At 53.3% G+C, this 16,480-nt stretch overlaps 1 protein-coding gene across 6 annotated transcripts in view; it reads right to left on the bottom strand.

Moving 5' to 3' along the window:
* Nucleotides 1-845: 845 nt before the first annotated feature.
* PLEKHM2 (pleckstrin homology and RUN domain containing M2) overlaps nt 846-16,480 on the bottom strand; it is a 38,461-nt gene continuing 22,826 nt past the window's right edge. For 2 of the 6 annotated variants that reach the window (XM_073570195.1, XM_073570196.1), the window contains exons 6-20: nt 16,088-16,274; nt 15,896-15,955; nt 10,891-11,266; nt 9,068-9,736; nt 8,859-8,928; nt 8,332-8,422; nt 8,196-8,260; nt 8,024-8,112; nt 7,674-7,806; nt 7,270-7,460; nt 7,118-7,183; nt 6,881-7,040; nt 6,341-6,520; nt 3,421-3,537; nt 846-3,244 (exon numbers count right to left, since the gene is read on the bottom strand). In XM_073570195.1, coding sequence (XP_073426296.1) covers nt 3,110-3,244; nt 3,421-3,537; nt 6,341-6,520; nt 6,881-7,040; nt 7,118-7,183; nt 7,270-7,460; nt 7,674-7,806; nt 8,024-8,112; nt 8,196-8,260; nt 8,332-8,422; nt 8,859-8,928; nt 9,068-9,736; nt 10,891-11,266; nt 15,896-15,955; nt 16,088-16,274 — 2,589 coding nt within the window. In that variant the 3' untranslated portion in view covers nt 846-3,109. Of the gene's footprint in view, nt 3,245-3,420; nt 3,564-6,340; nt 6,521-6,880; nt 7,041-7,117; nt 7,184-7,269; nt 7,461-7,673; nt 7,807-8,023; nt 8,113-8,195; nt 8,261-8,331; nt 8,423-8,858; nt 8,929-9,067; nt 9,737-10,890; nt 11,267-15,895; nt 15,956-16,087; nt 16,275-16,480 lie in introns of all 6 variants that reach the window. The other 4 variants (XM_073570200.1, XM_073570198.1, XM_073570201.1 and 1 more) reach the window with 4 other exon arrangements.

Below are 16,480 nucleotides of genomic sequence, written 5' to 3'. Positions count from 1 at the left end.
AAGTATAGATATTTCTTTAAGTTTTCTCCCTTTTATTTTTATAGCTGTTTTGCATATTTGTATGTCACTTTTTATTTCCCTATTTCTATATTCTTTTATTGTACGTACTGTACCTTTTCTATTAAAGCTTAACACTTTAATAAGTTTGAACCTTGTATGCGCTAAAAGAATCCTTAGCGTTATAGTGTGTGATCCTGATGATTAGCAGACAGTAGTAGTACTTCCGGGACTCATCGCCCGTGTGTTCAGTGAGTGGTGGCAGAGTGTATTTGCGGGGTGCGTGGTCTGTGTCGGGGTGTGATTTATGCTCCCATTGCAGCATAGGACAGAGGTTGAATGCTGGACTGCATGAAAGGAGATAGATGAACCCTTGTAGGCGCAACCCCAAGTCACGTGCTGATAAGTAGGTACATGACAGTCTTCTCCATCATTCTATCAGAGCAGAGCATGAGGCACTATCAGGTCTCAGAACCGGCGCACAGCAGGACAATGGCAGGCTGTGAGGAGTTTCAGGATGAGCCGATATATCATAGGGGCGACCGGTACAGCTAACTGCTTCTGTCAGACACAGAAGTGAACATGATGAACAATTGGACTGAAAAGGGCACATATACCGTTCTTGGAAAAACATCTTCTGTCTGCCTCTGATGTGGAGGAATCACACAGTGAGGGGGGGGGAACGTACTGTGGGGGACATTATACAGTGTGAGGGGAATGTATTCTGGGGACATCATGCGCTGTGGAGGGAATGTACTGCGGGAACACCATACCGTGAGTGGGGGGCAATGTACATCTTTGGTCTTGCGTTCAGTCGGTGGCTGTACAGATATGACAGAGGCGCGGTATAGGAATTTTGGAGCAGTTTATTTACACGAGGCCACCACTGGCTGTGACAGTTTAGTGTTATCTACAAACACAGGTGGAGATGAAGCAAAGCTATGAGAGCGACACAAACAGCTGCCCCGTCTCGACCCTGCAGGTCCCAACACCTCGTCATACGGAGGTTCCAGAGTTGAGTAGCAGGATCATAATTGGGTGCTGACCAACCTGAGACATGCGAGGGTTAGAGGGGCGGCCTGTGCTCTGGCGATCGTCATTGTGCGTAGGAGGAATAAATACAGTGTCACAGGTTACCAGCGTCCGGAGTCGTCATCGAATGAACATCGCAGGGCCCCAGTGTCTGTAACCACAGAACTGAGGCCAGAAATGTAAAAAGCAGAAAAAAACAAAAAAAAACAAAATCCACTTCCCTGGAGATAAAACCAGTGATACTGGGAGGCAGGGAACGCACAGATTAGGATGATGGCGCCAGGCATAGCCCCTCCCCCAGCGACCATCCTAAATATTATTAAAAGATTCTCCACCCACTTGTCTGAGCCGCCATCATTTAGTGCAAAGGGTTAAATAAAAGGTGCAGAGGACGACCCAGATTCATGCAGACAAGGCGCCATGCAAGTAATGCTGAGGAAGGTAAATCCACAAAGGCTGCACAGAGCTGCCACGTATGCACAGGAGCCCCACAGCGGAGAAGCCGGGCCCAGACTAAGGCTTCAATATGATTGTACGACGGTACAACAGAAGACACAGAACAGGGAACGGAAGCAGCCGGGGGACCCACCGACAAACCGGCCGGAGAGCCTGGGGGAAATGACAGATAGGGGTATTGACCGACCGGCCTGGAGGATCCACTGACAGACTGGCCGGAGAGCCTGGGGAAACCGACAGACCAGGATTTTCACCGACCGGCGACCCACCCACCTTCAGACAGGTTGGAGAGCCTGGGGGAAATGACAGATACGTGTATTCACCGACTGGCCCGGGGGAACCCACCCACTGACAGACCGGCCAGAGAGCCTGGGGGGAAATGACAGACCTGGGTATTCACTGACCGGCTCAGGGACCACCCCACCGACAGACCAGCCGGGAAGCCTGGGGAAAACTACAGACTTGGGTATTCACCGACCGGCCCAGGGGACCCACCGACAGACCGACCAGAGAGCCTGCAGGACTCACCCAGCAACACATAGACCAGATTACACAAATCGTCACATACAACACTGCATCAGACCCAGCACAAGCGGCGGCGGTTGGGCAGCGCAGGTTTCTGCTGTGTATAAAAGCTATATTCTTCTGTCAGTCCCCATTATCTGAGTTTTGTCCCTTTATCATGTAAGATCTCTGCTTGCTGTCAACAAGTAAAACCAACCACTAGTTAGGGTACCGTTACACCTAGCGATGCACCAGCGATCCCGACCAGCGATATGACGCTATGTGTCACACGTAGCGAGATCGCTGGCGAGGTCACTGTTGCGTCACAAAACCTGTGATGTTTCAGCGATCTCACTAAGGATCTCGTTATGCGAGACGGGGCCTTTACACGCAGACGTAGGTCCTGGTCCCACACTCCTTGAAGCAGAGGGGTCGTTACAACTGTATCCAGTGTAGGAAATCCTTTAACTGCAGACAGAAGCTTATTATCTGCACTGACACAGAGTAACAGCCCATCAGCGCATGACTCCAGGACAGGATTTGAGGACATCAGATTCTCCAGTAATTTCAGCGGGACATGAGGAAATTGGACACGGAGAAGGCACAATATGGAAGTCAGCCCCCTCACACCCACCCCCTGAACGAGAGCCGCGTCACCCACCCCAGCCCCCGAATGAGAGCCGCGACACCCCCCCTCATGCCCCCGAACAAGAGCGGTGCCCCACTCCCACAACAAGAGCCACCACCCAGAGATAGGAGTGACAAAAATGAATAAAAATCTGTAAATTCTAAAAGCAGCAATGTGTTAGGGCACAACCATAACGTCCACAGTGTCCTGAGCGATGCCCACGGTGTGGCAGGTCCACACCTTCCACCATTACCATGGCATGGCCGGCACATCCAAGCCACGCCGCCCTTGGATACACTGAGCAGCGGATACATACGGTGCCAGCCGCAAGGGTTAGTAGCAGCAAGGTAAGGGTTAATCTGCCCGGGGTCCCGAGCACAGAGTACCCTTCCTGTGGGTGGATGCACGGCGGCGGCAGCAGCAGAAGCCTATACACGGTCCTATATGTACATAGATACACGGATAGTGGTACAGTCCCGGAGGTCCCGGTTATCAGCACCAAGGGTCCCGGGAAGCACGGCCGCGGCACAGGCTATCACTGCGCTGCCAACTGCTGTGAATCAGAGACAGTGCATCCTCACATTTCTTCACCACTGGCTCCGGGATCAGGTTATGGGGAAGGTCCACCTGAAACAAGGAGAGTGTCAGTCTGGGGCTACGCGGAGTGAGGGCACGGCAGGGATGGAGCGAGACAAGGCAGGGTGCGGCGGAGAGAGAAGGCGGGATGGGAAAAATGGCGAGGCAGAGGATGGAGTGAGGCAGAGGGGAGGCCCCAGAACGGCCATGCAGCCAGTGACGCCCACCTGGTAGATGGATTTCCACGCTGCCCTCACAGAGGAGAGGAAACGCTCGAGCTCCGGGCGGCCACTGAAGTACAGCACCCAGGGCGTTGGGCAGCGACTCCGCTCCTGTGTGAACTCCTGCAGGAAACAACAGCAGTGACACACTGCAACAAATCGCTCTGTAAGGCTGGGTTCATACTGCGTTAATGCAGTCCGTTTAACGGATTGCGTTACACCGTGGTATAACGCAATCCGTTAACGCTTCCTTTCACTCCCATTACCGAGCGCATCGCTAACGCATGCCATAATCTGCATGCTCTAGCGATGAGCAGTCATTCTGTGACGGACCCACGGACGCAGTCTGCAGCATCCGAGGGTCCGTCACTGCTAGGGTAGATGAAGCATCTGCACTAGCGGTATAGCATAACGCGATCGCGTTATGTTATATCGTTAACGCAGTCCATCAAAGCTATGCGTTGAACGAACTGCATTAACGCAGTATGAACCCAGCCTTACCGTCGTGAACATCCACAGGACAGAAGCAGCAGATCTCACAGCTGACAGTTTGTCACAATGTACTTATGTAAGGTAAAATGTCCTGACCTTCCTGCACAAATACCTTGTGACGAGTCCTCAGCTGTGAGGACTATCACCGTCTGGACAGTTTTCCAGCTCATGGTTGTAAAATAAAAGGTTCTCGTTCACTGACAGCAAACAGAGATCTGAAAATGTTGACAGACGGAGCTAGCAAGCTGCAGAGCGGCTCCTGTGGGTTCACACTTGCACAGTAACATCCCTAAAAAGCTCCGGCAAGTGTCCAGGGCTCCAGCGCGACAATGGAAGAAAACAAATTCGCAAAATGATTTCACTGCACTCAAACACGCAACACTCGCCTTTCAAATCTGCCCTCACCTCTGCTCAACAGGCCTACTTCACAACCCTCATATCTTCCCTATCCTACAACCCCAGTTATTCAAAACTTTTAACTCCCTCGTCCACCCACCACCACCCCCTCCAACCTCCCTCATCTCTGCTGAGGACTTTGCCACACACTTCAAAAATAACATCGACCAAAGAAGGCAAGTCTTTATTGTTCAACCACAACCCCTTTGTACATCAGACCAATGCCCCTCCCTCATAACCTCCCTCTCCAACATCACTGAAGGAAAGCTTAATTGTCTCCTATCCAAATCACATCCTCACCACTTGTGCACTCGACCCCATCCTATCCAACCTCCTCCCCAACCTCACCACCACACTTATCCCATCCCTAACCCATCTCTTCAACCTATCATTAACTTCTGGCACCTTCCCTTCTGCTTTCAAACATGCCACAATTACGCCTATCCTTAAAAAGCCAACCCTCGACCCAACCGCTATGTCCAGTTATCGCCCAATATCGCTGCTCCCATTCGCTTCCAAACTCCTGGAGCAGCACATCCACGCTGAACTTTCCTCCCACCTCTCATCTAACTTGCTCTTTGACAATCTAAAATCAGGTTTCCGTCCCCATCATTCCACTGAGACTGCTCTTATCAAAATTACTACCGACCTACTTACAGCCAAAGCTAACAGACAATACTCTATACTCCTCCTTTTAGACCTGTCCTCTGCTTTTAACATAGTTGACCACTGCCTCCTACTACAGATCCTCTCCACCTTTGGCAACAAAGACCTCTCCCTATCCTGGATTTCCTCATACCTTTCCAACCGCATATTTAGCGTCTCCCACACTACCTCCTCATCCCACCCTCTCTCTGTTGGAGTCCCTCAAGGCTCTGTTCTAGGACCCCTACTCTTCTCAATCTATACACTTGGCCTGGGACAACTCAAAGTCCCATGGATTCCAGTACCACCTTTATGCTGTTGACACTCAGATCTACCTCTCTGGCTCAGATGTCACACTCTCTGCTGTCCAGAATCCCGGAGTGTCTATCAGCCATATCCTCCTTCTCCTCTCGCTTCCTCAAACTCAATATGGACAAATCTGAACTCATCATCTTACCTCCATCTCACAGATCTTCCTTACCTGATCTATCACAATAAGTGACATCACGCTTCCCCTGTCCCAGAAGTCCGCTGCCTCGGAGTAACCGTTGACTCTGCCCACACATCCAAGCTCTTAACACCTACTGTTGCCTCCAGCTCAAAATTAATTTCCATAATTTGTCCTTTCCTCAACCCTCAATCTACTAAAATGTTTGTGCATGCCCTCATCATCTCCCACCTCAATTACTGCAACATCCTTTTCTGTGGCCTCCCTGCTAACACTCTTGCACCTCTCCAATCCATCCTTAACTCTGCTGCCCGACTAATTCATCTCTCTCCTCACTACTCCTCCACTTCTGCCCTCTGCAAATCTCTTCATTGCCTCCCATTCCCGATGCATATTCAGTTCAAATTACTAATACTGACCTACAAAGCCATCTATAACCTGTCTCCTACATATATCTCTAAACTAATCTCCCCTCACATAATCTCCGGTCCTCCCAAGACCTCCTTCTCTCCTACACACTTATTCACTCCTCAGTTAATCGCATCCAAGCTTTCTCCCAAATATCCCCCATCCTCTGGAATTCTGTGCCCCAACACTTCCGACTATCAACCACATTCGGATCCTTAAGACAGAACCTGAAAACCCACCTCTTGAAGAAAGCTTACAGCCTGCAATGATCCCGCTGCCTCCTCACCACTACTGGAGCTACCGCCTCACCAACACTGGAGCTACTGCAACCTTCCAACCTACTGTCTCCTTCCCCACCATTCTGTAGAATGTAAGTCCGCCAGGGCAGGGTCCTCTCCCCTCTATATCAGTCTGTGATTGTTAGTTTGTTTACTGTAAGTGATATCTGTAATTTGTATGTAACCCCTTCTCATGTACAGCATCATGGAATCAAGGGTGCTATAGAAATAAATAATAATATTAATAATGAATACTCACCAATACGCAGTACTCCTTCCCGTCCACACTGCTCACACAAGACAAGTCCATTAACTCGCTGACACTGAGAGCCCGAAAGAAACTGGTCTGACAGTCTTGGTGGCAGGTGATGAGCTTATCTTGTGTCTGCACTAAGCAGCAGGGGAGGCACGGGGACGGCACATCGCCCTGAGGAGTCACCTGAGGACAGGAACAGACAGTAACATGATGCAGGAAACTAAGTACACCTCTGTATCTACACCAGCAGAACAGTGAGTGCAACTCTGGAATATAATACAGGAGGTAACTCAGAATCAGTACAGGATAAGTAATGTAATGTATGTACACAGTGACTGCTCCAGCAGAACAGTGAGTGCAGCTCCGGAGTATAATACAGGATGTAACTCAGGATCAGTAATGTATGTACACATTGACTGCACCAGCAAAATGGTGAGTGCAGCTCTGGGGTACAGTGCAGGTTCTTTGGTTTTCTCTGATGATCACAGGTCATGTACGGGGTAGGCTGCAGCCTGGAGGTCTCTGGTGGCGGCAGTAACTCACCCCCTTAGACACGGCTTGGCACAGGTGTAACATCCACTCCGCCATTTCCTCTTCGTTGGCCGCACTCAATTCCAGGGATGGCTGATCGGCAAGGATCACCTGGAACGAGTGGGCTCTCTCCGTGGTGTTGGCCCTCCGGCATCCTCCGCACTGCTCGCTCCTGCAAAGTACAGACTTCTTAGCCATCACCATAGAAGCCAAGGACAACATAAGAAGAGAACAGCAGCTGAGCCTTACCCCAGATTGATGGACAGCAGGGGGATGACGTCTGTCCGGTCCGGGTACTGGTACAAAATTCCATTACTGAAAGACAACAGTCATAGGTCAGCTGGGGAAAAGATGGAGGATATTCAGCAAAACCCGCCCTTCAGCACGTCCTGACCCCTTACCTGAGCACCACGTAACATGTCTTCCAAGTCTCCCTGCCTAGGTAGGACGTGCTCGCCTTGTAATGGAGGACGCCTTCCTTGGACACGGCCTGGTCTCTGAATGAAGACATTGACACAGAAGGTCCCAAAGCTTCATCGACGGGATCCTCCCAATGCACAAGGCCATAGTAGAGCATCACCACGTCCGAAGCCTGTAAGGACACACAAGACTCAGCCACTAATAGCAAGCAGAGATCTAGAGAGTGCGGAAAGCGAGGAACCAAAATGTCCACGGAGAACTCGTCATGTGTACTGAGGTGCAAGAATAAGTGACGCTGTCCCTTTAATTAGTCCATAAATCGCACAGCCATGACGGGCGATCCCCTCTCCGCCTTGTGGGGTCCTGAGAGGACAAGGAAGTTTACCTCAATTTTGGACTCCTGAGACACAAACTTTGCCAGTGCGAGTCTCTCCATGGTGGCATCGGTCAGGACCCCGGGGTACGGGGGTTCCCGACACCCATTTATCATGGCTGACTTCAACGCAGATATGAAGATCCTACAGAGAAAGAGCGAACACAGCTAAAACGGCCACCCGAAATACAGGGATGCACAAGACTGATCATTGGGAACTGGCAGGGAAAATCAGGGGTTACATATCCCCCAAAGTCCTGACTGCAGAATGGGGGTCGCAAGTGCATGAAAATATAAAAAGCCTGGACCCCGACCATCACATGGTGACACAGGATGGAGACCCCGTCCTCAGATTCACTCACTCGGTCAGTGACAGGTCCGCCGTGTCCACCAGGAACTGCCGTCGTCTGTTTGTGCACACGAGGGTCACCGCCTGCTGATCGAGGCCGACCTGCAAGAAACGGGGGCGACAGCCGATGAGACACAGAGAACAGACACCAGCTGGGCCGGCGCCACACTCCACTGCTCACCCACCGACACGTAGTCCAGTTCATTGTACGACACAGCGTCTTCCACCATGTACGGCTTATCTGCAGCACCTGAGGGCGAGAGGCAAGTCAGTGACCGAAGAGACCCACGAGGGGCTACACAACGGGGCGCTGGGCCTGACCTTTCCTCAGCAGGTAAATGTAGCAGTCAGTCAGCAGCACGTAGACGAGCTGGAGGTCGCCCTCCATGTGTCCTGTACTCATCCGGAACATCTGGCGAAAAGGACAGAAGGAATGATGGGAGGCTGCCCCCCCTCAAGTGACGGGAGGGTGCTCCCCCTCAAGTGACGGGAGGCTGCTCCCCCTCAAGTGATAGGAGGCTGCTCCCCCTCCCCCACGCCCCAAAGTGACGGGAGGCTGCTCCCCCTCCCCCACGCCCCAAAGTGACGGGAGGCTGCTCCCCCTCCCCCACAGTGATGGGAGGCTGCTCCCCCTCCCCCCAAAGTGACAGGAGGCTGCTCCCCCTCGCCCCAAAGTGACAGGAGGCTGCTCCCCCTCGCCCCAAAGTGACGGGGGGGCTGCTCCCCTTCACCCCAAAGTGATGGGAGGCTGCGGCTCTCCTCACGCCCCAAAGTGACGGGAGGCTGCGGCTCCCCCCCATGCCCCAAAGTGACAAGATGCTGCCCCTACACCCAACCGGACCCCTTACCTTAAACAGCTGCTCCTCGTTCTCTCGGAAGACGTGGATCATCAGTAGCAGGAGGAGGTTATTATCCACCCTGAACAGAAAAACACATTAATATATGCAACCAAATACTACAACTTCCAGCATGTCCATACACCCCCTGCACCAATAGTAGAGGTCCCTCCTACCTCACAACATCTCCCTGACCAGAGGGGGAAGACATGAGGCCTCACCTGAAGTCGCAGGGGTGGGGGGCCTCGGCAGGACTTCCCTGACCTTCTTCTACTCCGGAGTCTTCTGCGATGCTCAGCACTGGACTACTAGTCCCAGCAGAGCCTGTGTTGGGGGGCATGCTGGGATATTCTAGGAGCTCTGGAGCCGGTGGTCCTTCGCGTTTTCCTTCTTCCGGTCCAGCATCCTCAGGGCCACCAGAAACATGTGTTGGTTGGCTCTGGCCTGCAGGGTCATTGTCGCCACCACCTGCTGGAGCAGCGTCTGGACTCTCTGGGGTAAAGTAGTAGAAATCCCTGGGGTCCTGCGCGCCCTGGCTAATGTCTTGGCTCTGGAAGTCACCGGGGGTCTCTCCCGGGGAGCGGGTCCGAAAGGAATGATCAGTGGTGTCTGGGTGAGGGTCCCAACTGTGAGGGTCCAGTTGGCCGTTCAGCTTCTCAATGACCTCGCTCAGTGGCTGCCCAACCAACTCCATGGACGTGTCCTGCATCTTGGGCAGTTGCAGGACGGGCTCCACCAGCTCCCCCGCCTTGTCACCTGCATCGCCATTACAGACACCAGTGTTCTGCTCGCTCTCCAGGTCATCAGGCTCCGAGGTGCTGAGGAGGGGCCGGGGGACGTCGTCAGAGCGAGCCTTTTTACGCTTTCCACCTCTCTTCTTTCTTACAATCCTGAAACAGATCATACAAGATCAAGACAACGGGGGTGAAAAACCCCCACTAAGGCGGACCAACCCAGTGTGAGGCACCATACTGCGCTCCGACCTCCCGACTCCACACTCAGGTAGAGCAGACGGGGAGGGGGCGAGTCTGGGGGAAGCGGGGAGGGGAGATGGGGAAGGTTGAGACCAAGTATACAATGTAAGTTACGCTGCAGCATGGTCGATCAGTAGTGGACAGTGCCTTTAACATCAGAGAAGGTGACCCCTCATGGCTTGTCACTGCATGAGGGTCCCTGTGTGCAAAGCGAGGTCAAAGCATTATGCAGAACAGCGATCCTCTACGGAAAAAGCCACAAGGATCATCACCATCCCCTCCATTTAATACTACAGATCACCATCCCATCCCGTATAATACTACAGATCACCATCCCCCCCTGTATATCACTACAGATCACCATCCCCCCCGAATAATACTATAGATCACCATCCCCCCCATATAAAATACTACAGATCACAATCCCCCCATATACTACTACAGATCACCATCCCCTATATAATACTACAGATCACATCCCCCTGTATAATACTACAGATCATCACCCGCTAATCAGCTCAGTGACGGGGTGCACACACTTACATTGGGCAGCGGTGGCCGAGACGGATAATGTCACAAGATGGCGGCCGTGGTGGGCTCACATAAGTGTTACCTGCCTGTGTGACCAGGGCTGTGGAGTGGGAGTCTTGCACTTGGTATAAAATGGAGCGACTCCGACTCCCATCATCTTTAACACATTGGGGGCAGTAGTACAATGCAGGATGTGCTGTAAATGTCTGTTCTGTTTCTGATCTGAGGATATCGGCTTTTAGTTGAGATTAATTAGTGCTGCACTTTATGTCCATGACGGAGGCTGTGGAGTTGGAATTGTGGAGTCGGGTGTGGGAGGTTTGGATTTCTGACTCTGCCGCCCTCCGCACGACCCTCCCTTCCACACACGACCCTCCCCCCCCCACCCACAACCCTACCGTTCCTCCGCCCTGCACGTCCTCAAGATCTGACCCTTTTTCCGAGCCGACCCTCCTCTCCTTCTCCTAACCCCCCCCCCCAACATCCTCCTCCTGCAACACCCATCTATAACATTCAGCGCTCGACCCGCTCGCACTCACCGTATCACCTCCAGCTCGCAGTTGTCTTCGGCGTTTTTGCCGTTTCCGCCCGTCCTCCAGGCAGCGTCATGCACCGGGGTGGATTCGGAGGTCGAGAAACCATCAGTCATGTCTTGGCGAGTGTCCTGGGGGGGACGATTATTAGTCTGGGTGGTCTCGGAGGAGGTGACTTCTAGTTCTGAGTCTTGTGTGATGGGGTCACTGGTGTCGGACGTGTCGGCCATCGTGCCGGGTCCTGGGGTGACATCACAAGGGGACACATCTTGTGTGAACGGGTTGTATCGCTGCACTGAGCTCTTCCCTTGTGTTTTGGGGCCATTGAGCACAAAAGGTGCCGAGCGGGGGAAGCTGCTGCCGTCGTCATGGGGGTCTCCGTCTGTGACAAGGGAGCGGGGGGGGGGAGGGATCAGAACAAGCGTTACTCATTTACAGAGGGTGCCGATGGATGGCAGAGGCTGGGGGTCTCTGTGATCACATCCTGTCACTACATAAACCTTCCGCTATCATCCGCCTTAGATTGCTGGGAGGGAGAGTGAGAGAGAGAGAGTGAGAGTGAGAGTGAGGGAGGGAGAGACGGAGGGAGGGAGGGAGAGACGGAGGGAGGGAGGGGAGGGAGAGACAGAGGGAAGAAGGGAGGGGAGGGAGAGACGGAGGGAAGAAGGGAGGGGAGGGAGAGACGGAGGGAAGAAGGGAGGGGAGGGAGAGACGGAGGGAAGAGGGAAGAAGGAAGAAGGGAGGGAGAGACGGAGGGAAGAAGGAAGGGAGAGACGGAGGGAAGAAGGAAGGGAGAGACGGAGGGAAGAAGGAAGGGAGAGACGGAGGGAAGAAGGAAGGGAGAGACGGAGGGAAGAAGGAAGGGAGAGACGGAGGGAAGAAGGAAGGGAGAGACGGAGGGAAGAAGGAAGGGAGAGACGGAGGGAAGAAGGAAGGGAGAGACGGAGGGAAGAAGGAAGGGAGAGACGGAGGGAAGAAGGAAGGGAGAGACGGAGGGAAGAAGGAAGGGAGAGACGGAGGGAAGAAGGAAGGGAGAGACGGAGGGAAGAAGGAAGGGAGAGACGGAGGGAAGAAGGAAGGGAGAGACGGAGGGAAGAAGGAAGGGAGAGACGGAGGGAAGAAGGAAGGGAGAGACGGAGGGAAGAAGGAAGGGAGAGACGGAGGGAAGAAGGGAGGGAGAGACGGAGGGAAGAAGGAAGAAGGGAGGGAGAGACGGAGGGAAGAAGGAAGAAGGGAGGGAGAGACGGAGGGAAGAAGGGAGGGAGAGACGGAGGGAAGAAGGGAGGGAGAGACGGAGGGAAGAAGGAAGAAGGGAGGGAGAGACGGAGGGAAGAAGGGAGGGAGAGACGGAGGGAAGAAGGGAGGGAGAGACGGAGGGAAGAAGGGAGGGAGAGACGGAGGGAAGAAGGGAGGGAGAGACGGAGGGAAGAAGGGAGGGAGAGACGGAGGGAAGAAGGGAGGGAGAGACGGAGGGAAGAAGGGAGGGAGAGACGGAGGGAAGAAGGAAGGGAGAGACGGAGGGAAGAAGGGAGGGAGAGACGGAGGGAAGAAGGAAGGGAGAGACGGAGGGAAGAAGGAAGGGAGAGACGGAGGGAAGAAGGAAGGGAGAGACGGAGGGAAGAAGGAAGGGAGAGACGGAGGGAAGAAGGAAGGGAGAGACGGAGGGAAGAAGGAAGGGAGAGACGGAGGGAAGAAGGAAGGGAGAGACGGAGGGAAGAAGGAAGGGGAGGGAGAGACGGAGGGAAGAAGGAAGGGGAGGGAGAGACGGAGGGAGGGGAGGGAGAGACGGAGGGAAGAAGGAAGAAGGGAGGGAGAGACGGAGGGAAGAAGGAAGAAGGGAGGGAGAGACGGAGGGAAGAAGGAAGAAGGGAGGGAGAGACGGAGGGAAGAAGGAAGAAGGGAGGGAGAGACAGACAGACAAAGGGAGGGAGGGGGAGACAGACAGACAAAGGGAGGGAGGGGGAGACAGACAGACAAAGGGAGGGAGGGAGAGACAGACAGACAAAGGGAGGGAGGGAGAGACAGACAGACAAAGGGAGGGAGGGAGAGACAGACAGACAGACAAAGGGAGGGAGGGAGAGACAGACAGACAAAGGGAGGGAGGGAGAGACAGACAGACAAAGGGAGGGAGGGAGAGACAGACAAACGGAGGGAGGGAGGGAGAGACAGACAAACGGAGGGAGGGAGGGAGAGACAGACAAAGGGAGGGAGGGAGAGACAGACAAAGGGAGGGAGGGAGAGACAGACAAAGGGAGGGAGGGAGAGACAGACAAAGGGAGGGAGGGAGAGACAGACAAAGGGAGGGAGGGAGAGACAGACAAAGGGAGGGAGGGAGAGACAGACAAAGGGAGGGAGGGAGAGACAGACAAAGGGAGGGAGGGAGAGACAGACAAAGGGAGGGAGGGAGAGACAGACAAAGGGAGGGAGGGAGAGACAGACAAAGGGAGGGAGGGAGAGACAGACAAAGGGAGGGAGGGAGAGACAGACAAAGGGAGGGAGGGAGAGACAGACAAAGGGAGGGAGGGAGAGACAGACAAAGGGAGGGAGGGAGAGACAGACAAAGGGAGGGAGGGAGAGACAGACAAAGGGAGGGAGGGAGAGACAGACAAAGGGAGGGAGGGAGAGACAGACAAAGGGAGGGAGGGAGAGACAGACAGACAAAGGGAGGGAGAGACAGACAGACAAAGGGAGGGAGGGAGAGACAGACAGACAAAGGGAGGGAGGGAGAGACAGACAGACAAAGGGAGGGAGAGACAGACAGACAAAGGGAGGGAGGGAGAGACAGACAGACAAAGGGAGGGAGGGAGAGACAGACAGACAAAGGGAGGGAGGGAGAGACAGACAGACAAAGGGAGGGAGGGAGAGACAGACAGACAAAGGGAGGGAGAGACAGACAGACAAAGGGAGGGAGAGACAGACAGACAGACAAAGGGAGGGAGAGACAGACAAAGGGAGGGAGAGACAGACAAAGGGAGGGAGAGACAGACAAAGGGAGGGAGAGACAGACAAAGGGAGGGAGAGACAGACAAAGGGAGGGAGAGACAGACAAAGGGAGGGAGAGACAGACAAAGGGAGGGAGAGACAGACAAAGGGAGGGAGAGACAGACAAAGGGAGGGAGAGACAGACAAAGGGAGGGAGAGACAGACAAAGGGAGGGAGAGACAGACAAAGGGAGGGAGGGAGGATATACGGGGGCATACAGGAAAGCACGTCTGACCACCAGTCCAGACATGCAGGGACCCCATTATCTCTACCAGCTCCCAAGTAATATGCAATAAACCCGTCATCGCTTTGTCATCCCCTCTTTTGTCTGTGGATTCTGAGTCACAAAGAATCAAGCACCAAAACCATCTACAAGGAGGATCATCAATATCATCAAATCTGGACCCGTAGAATAAAACAAGGTGCGTTAGTATCAACCAACAGCGGCATGAAGAACTGATCTGGAGATTAGTGATAGGGAAGACGTGGATGAAATGAAGACATTGCGAAGAGGAGGAGGATGAGAAATGGCAACGGAAGAATAGAAGGAGAAGGACAAGACAGGGCGGTGGAACAAGTGGAGAAAGAGGACTAGACAGAGCGGCGGAAGGGGAGGAGACAGTAGCGGAAAAAGAAGGACGACGAGACAGAGCGGCGGAAAAAAGAGGACGACGACGAGACAGCTGCAAAAAAAGAGGAGGACAAGACAGAGTGGCGGAAGAGGAGGAGGACGAGAGAGCGACAGAAGAAGAGGAGAATGAGAGAGCGGCAGAAGAAGAGGAGAATGAGAGAGCGGCAGAAGAGGAGGAGGAGAACGAGACAGTGAGGCGAAGAAGAGGAGACAGTAGCGGAAAAAGAAGGAGGAGGACGACGAGACAGAGCGGCGGAAAAAGAGGACGACGAGACAGAATGGCGGAAGAAGAGGAAAAGGACAAGACAGAGCAGCAGAGGAAGGGGAGGACAAGACAGTGGCGCAAGAGAAGGAGGACGACGAGACAGAGCGGCGGAAAAAGAGGAGGAGGACGAGACAGAGCGACAGATGAAGAGGAGGACGAGAGAGCGGTGGAAGAAGAGGAGGACGAGACAGAGCGGCGGAAGAGGAGGAGGAGGACGATGACGAGACAGCGGCGGAAGAAGAGGAGGAGGACGAGACAGCGACGGAAGAAAAGGAGGAGGACGAGAGAGCGGCGGAAGAAGTGGAGAAGGACGATGAGACAGAGCGGCGGAAGAAGTGGAGGAGGACGATGAGACAAAGCGGCGAAGGAGGACGAGACAGAGCGGCGGAAGAAAAGGAGGACGAGACAGAGCGGCGGAAGAAAAGGAGGACAAGACAGCGGCAGAAGAAAAGGAGGACGAGACAGCGGCAGAAGAAAAGGAGGACGAGACAGAGCGGCGGAAGAAAAGGAGGACGAGACAGAGCGGCGGAAGAAAAGGAGGACGAGACAAAGCGGCGGAAGAAAAGGAGGACGAGACAGAGCGTCGGAAGAAAAAGGAGGACGAGACAGAGCGGCGGAAGAAGAGGAGGAGGAGGACGATGAGAGAGCGGTGGTAGAAGAGGAGGAGGACTAGACAGAGCGGTGGAAGAAGAGGAGAAAGAACGGCGATCGAAAAGGAGGATGAAACAGAGTGGCAGAAAAAGGGGAAGATGAGACAAAGAAGCAGAAAAGCACAAGATAACGTAGAGGAGGAGGGCAAGATAATGCACAGGAGGATGCGGAGGACAATACAAAGTGGTGGAGGGAGAGGAGGACAAGATAAAGCTGCGGAATAGGACAGCACAAAGCAGCAGGACAACACAGTGGAAGGAGGACAAGACAAGTCAGAAGAGGAGAAGGAAATATAATGAGGAGTGTGAGTTAATGACGAGGAGGAAGAAAAAGCAACAAGAGGTGAAGAAAGGCAATGTGATGAAGATGAGAAAACACAAATAGAAGGATGAAGGCATAGGAGAACACAAAAGGTGAAAACAAGGCTGAGAAGTGACCACATGAGGAGGCAGAAATAGGGGCAGAATGCAGCTGGTCCCCACCTTCCCAGTCTGTGCTGGGGACGGACAGCACCGCAGGGTAAGCATCTCCAAAATCATAATCTACAGAGACCAGGGACAAAAGAGTGGATTAGAAACCAGTGCAGATGGACCGCGAGTCGCACCAAGCTCCATGTTTGGCATGAGCATAATCCAGCACCCCACAACACCACCGACCTCCAGCAGCACTCCTACCTTCACTGGATGGAGCAATGGCACTGTCGTCCCACTCCAGGTTAGTGGAGTTGATGGAGTTGAAGGAATTGAGAGACAGACTGTCAGAACCCCGAATATTGCTGGGAAGGCGGTCCTCAAAGTCCAGGAGATATTGGGGTTTGTAGTACTCTGGCATGTAAGGAGCCACGTCCAGGTAAGGAACATCCTGTGGAAGAGAAAGTACAGATCACCGCCATGATGAAACGAGGAAAAGAGCAGAGCACACAAGACACCTAAAAATCCTCAAAATAATAATGTTGATCCCCCGACTCTCCAACACATGTGGATAAAAAAATAAAGATTTATAATCCACAAAGAAAAGAAATACAAAACTCAATAATAGTAATTAATAAGCGTCTCTCACAGAGTCTG

The sequence above is a fragment of the Dendrobates tinctorius genome, unplaced genomic scaffold (genome assembly GCF_039654945.1).
Source record: "Dendrobates tinctorius isolate UK_male_01 unplaced genomic scaffold, ASM3965494v1 ptg000028l, whole genome shotgun sequence".
In the NCBI taxonomy this organism is placed as follows: Eukaryota; Metazoa; Chordata; class Amphibia; order Anura; family Dendrobatidae; genus Dendrobates; species Dendrobates tinctorius.
Note: the sequence above shows the minus strand (reverse complement) of the source record. Positions and strands in the feature narration are given on the sequence as shown.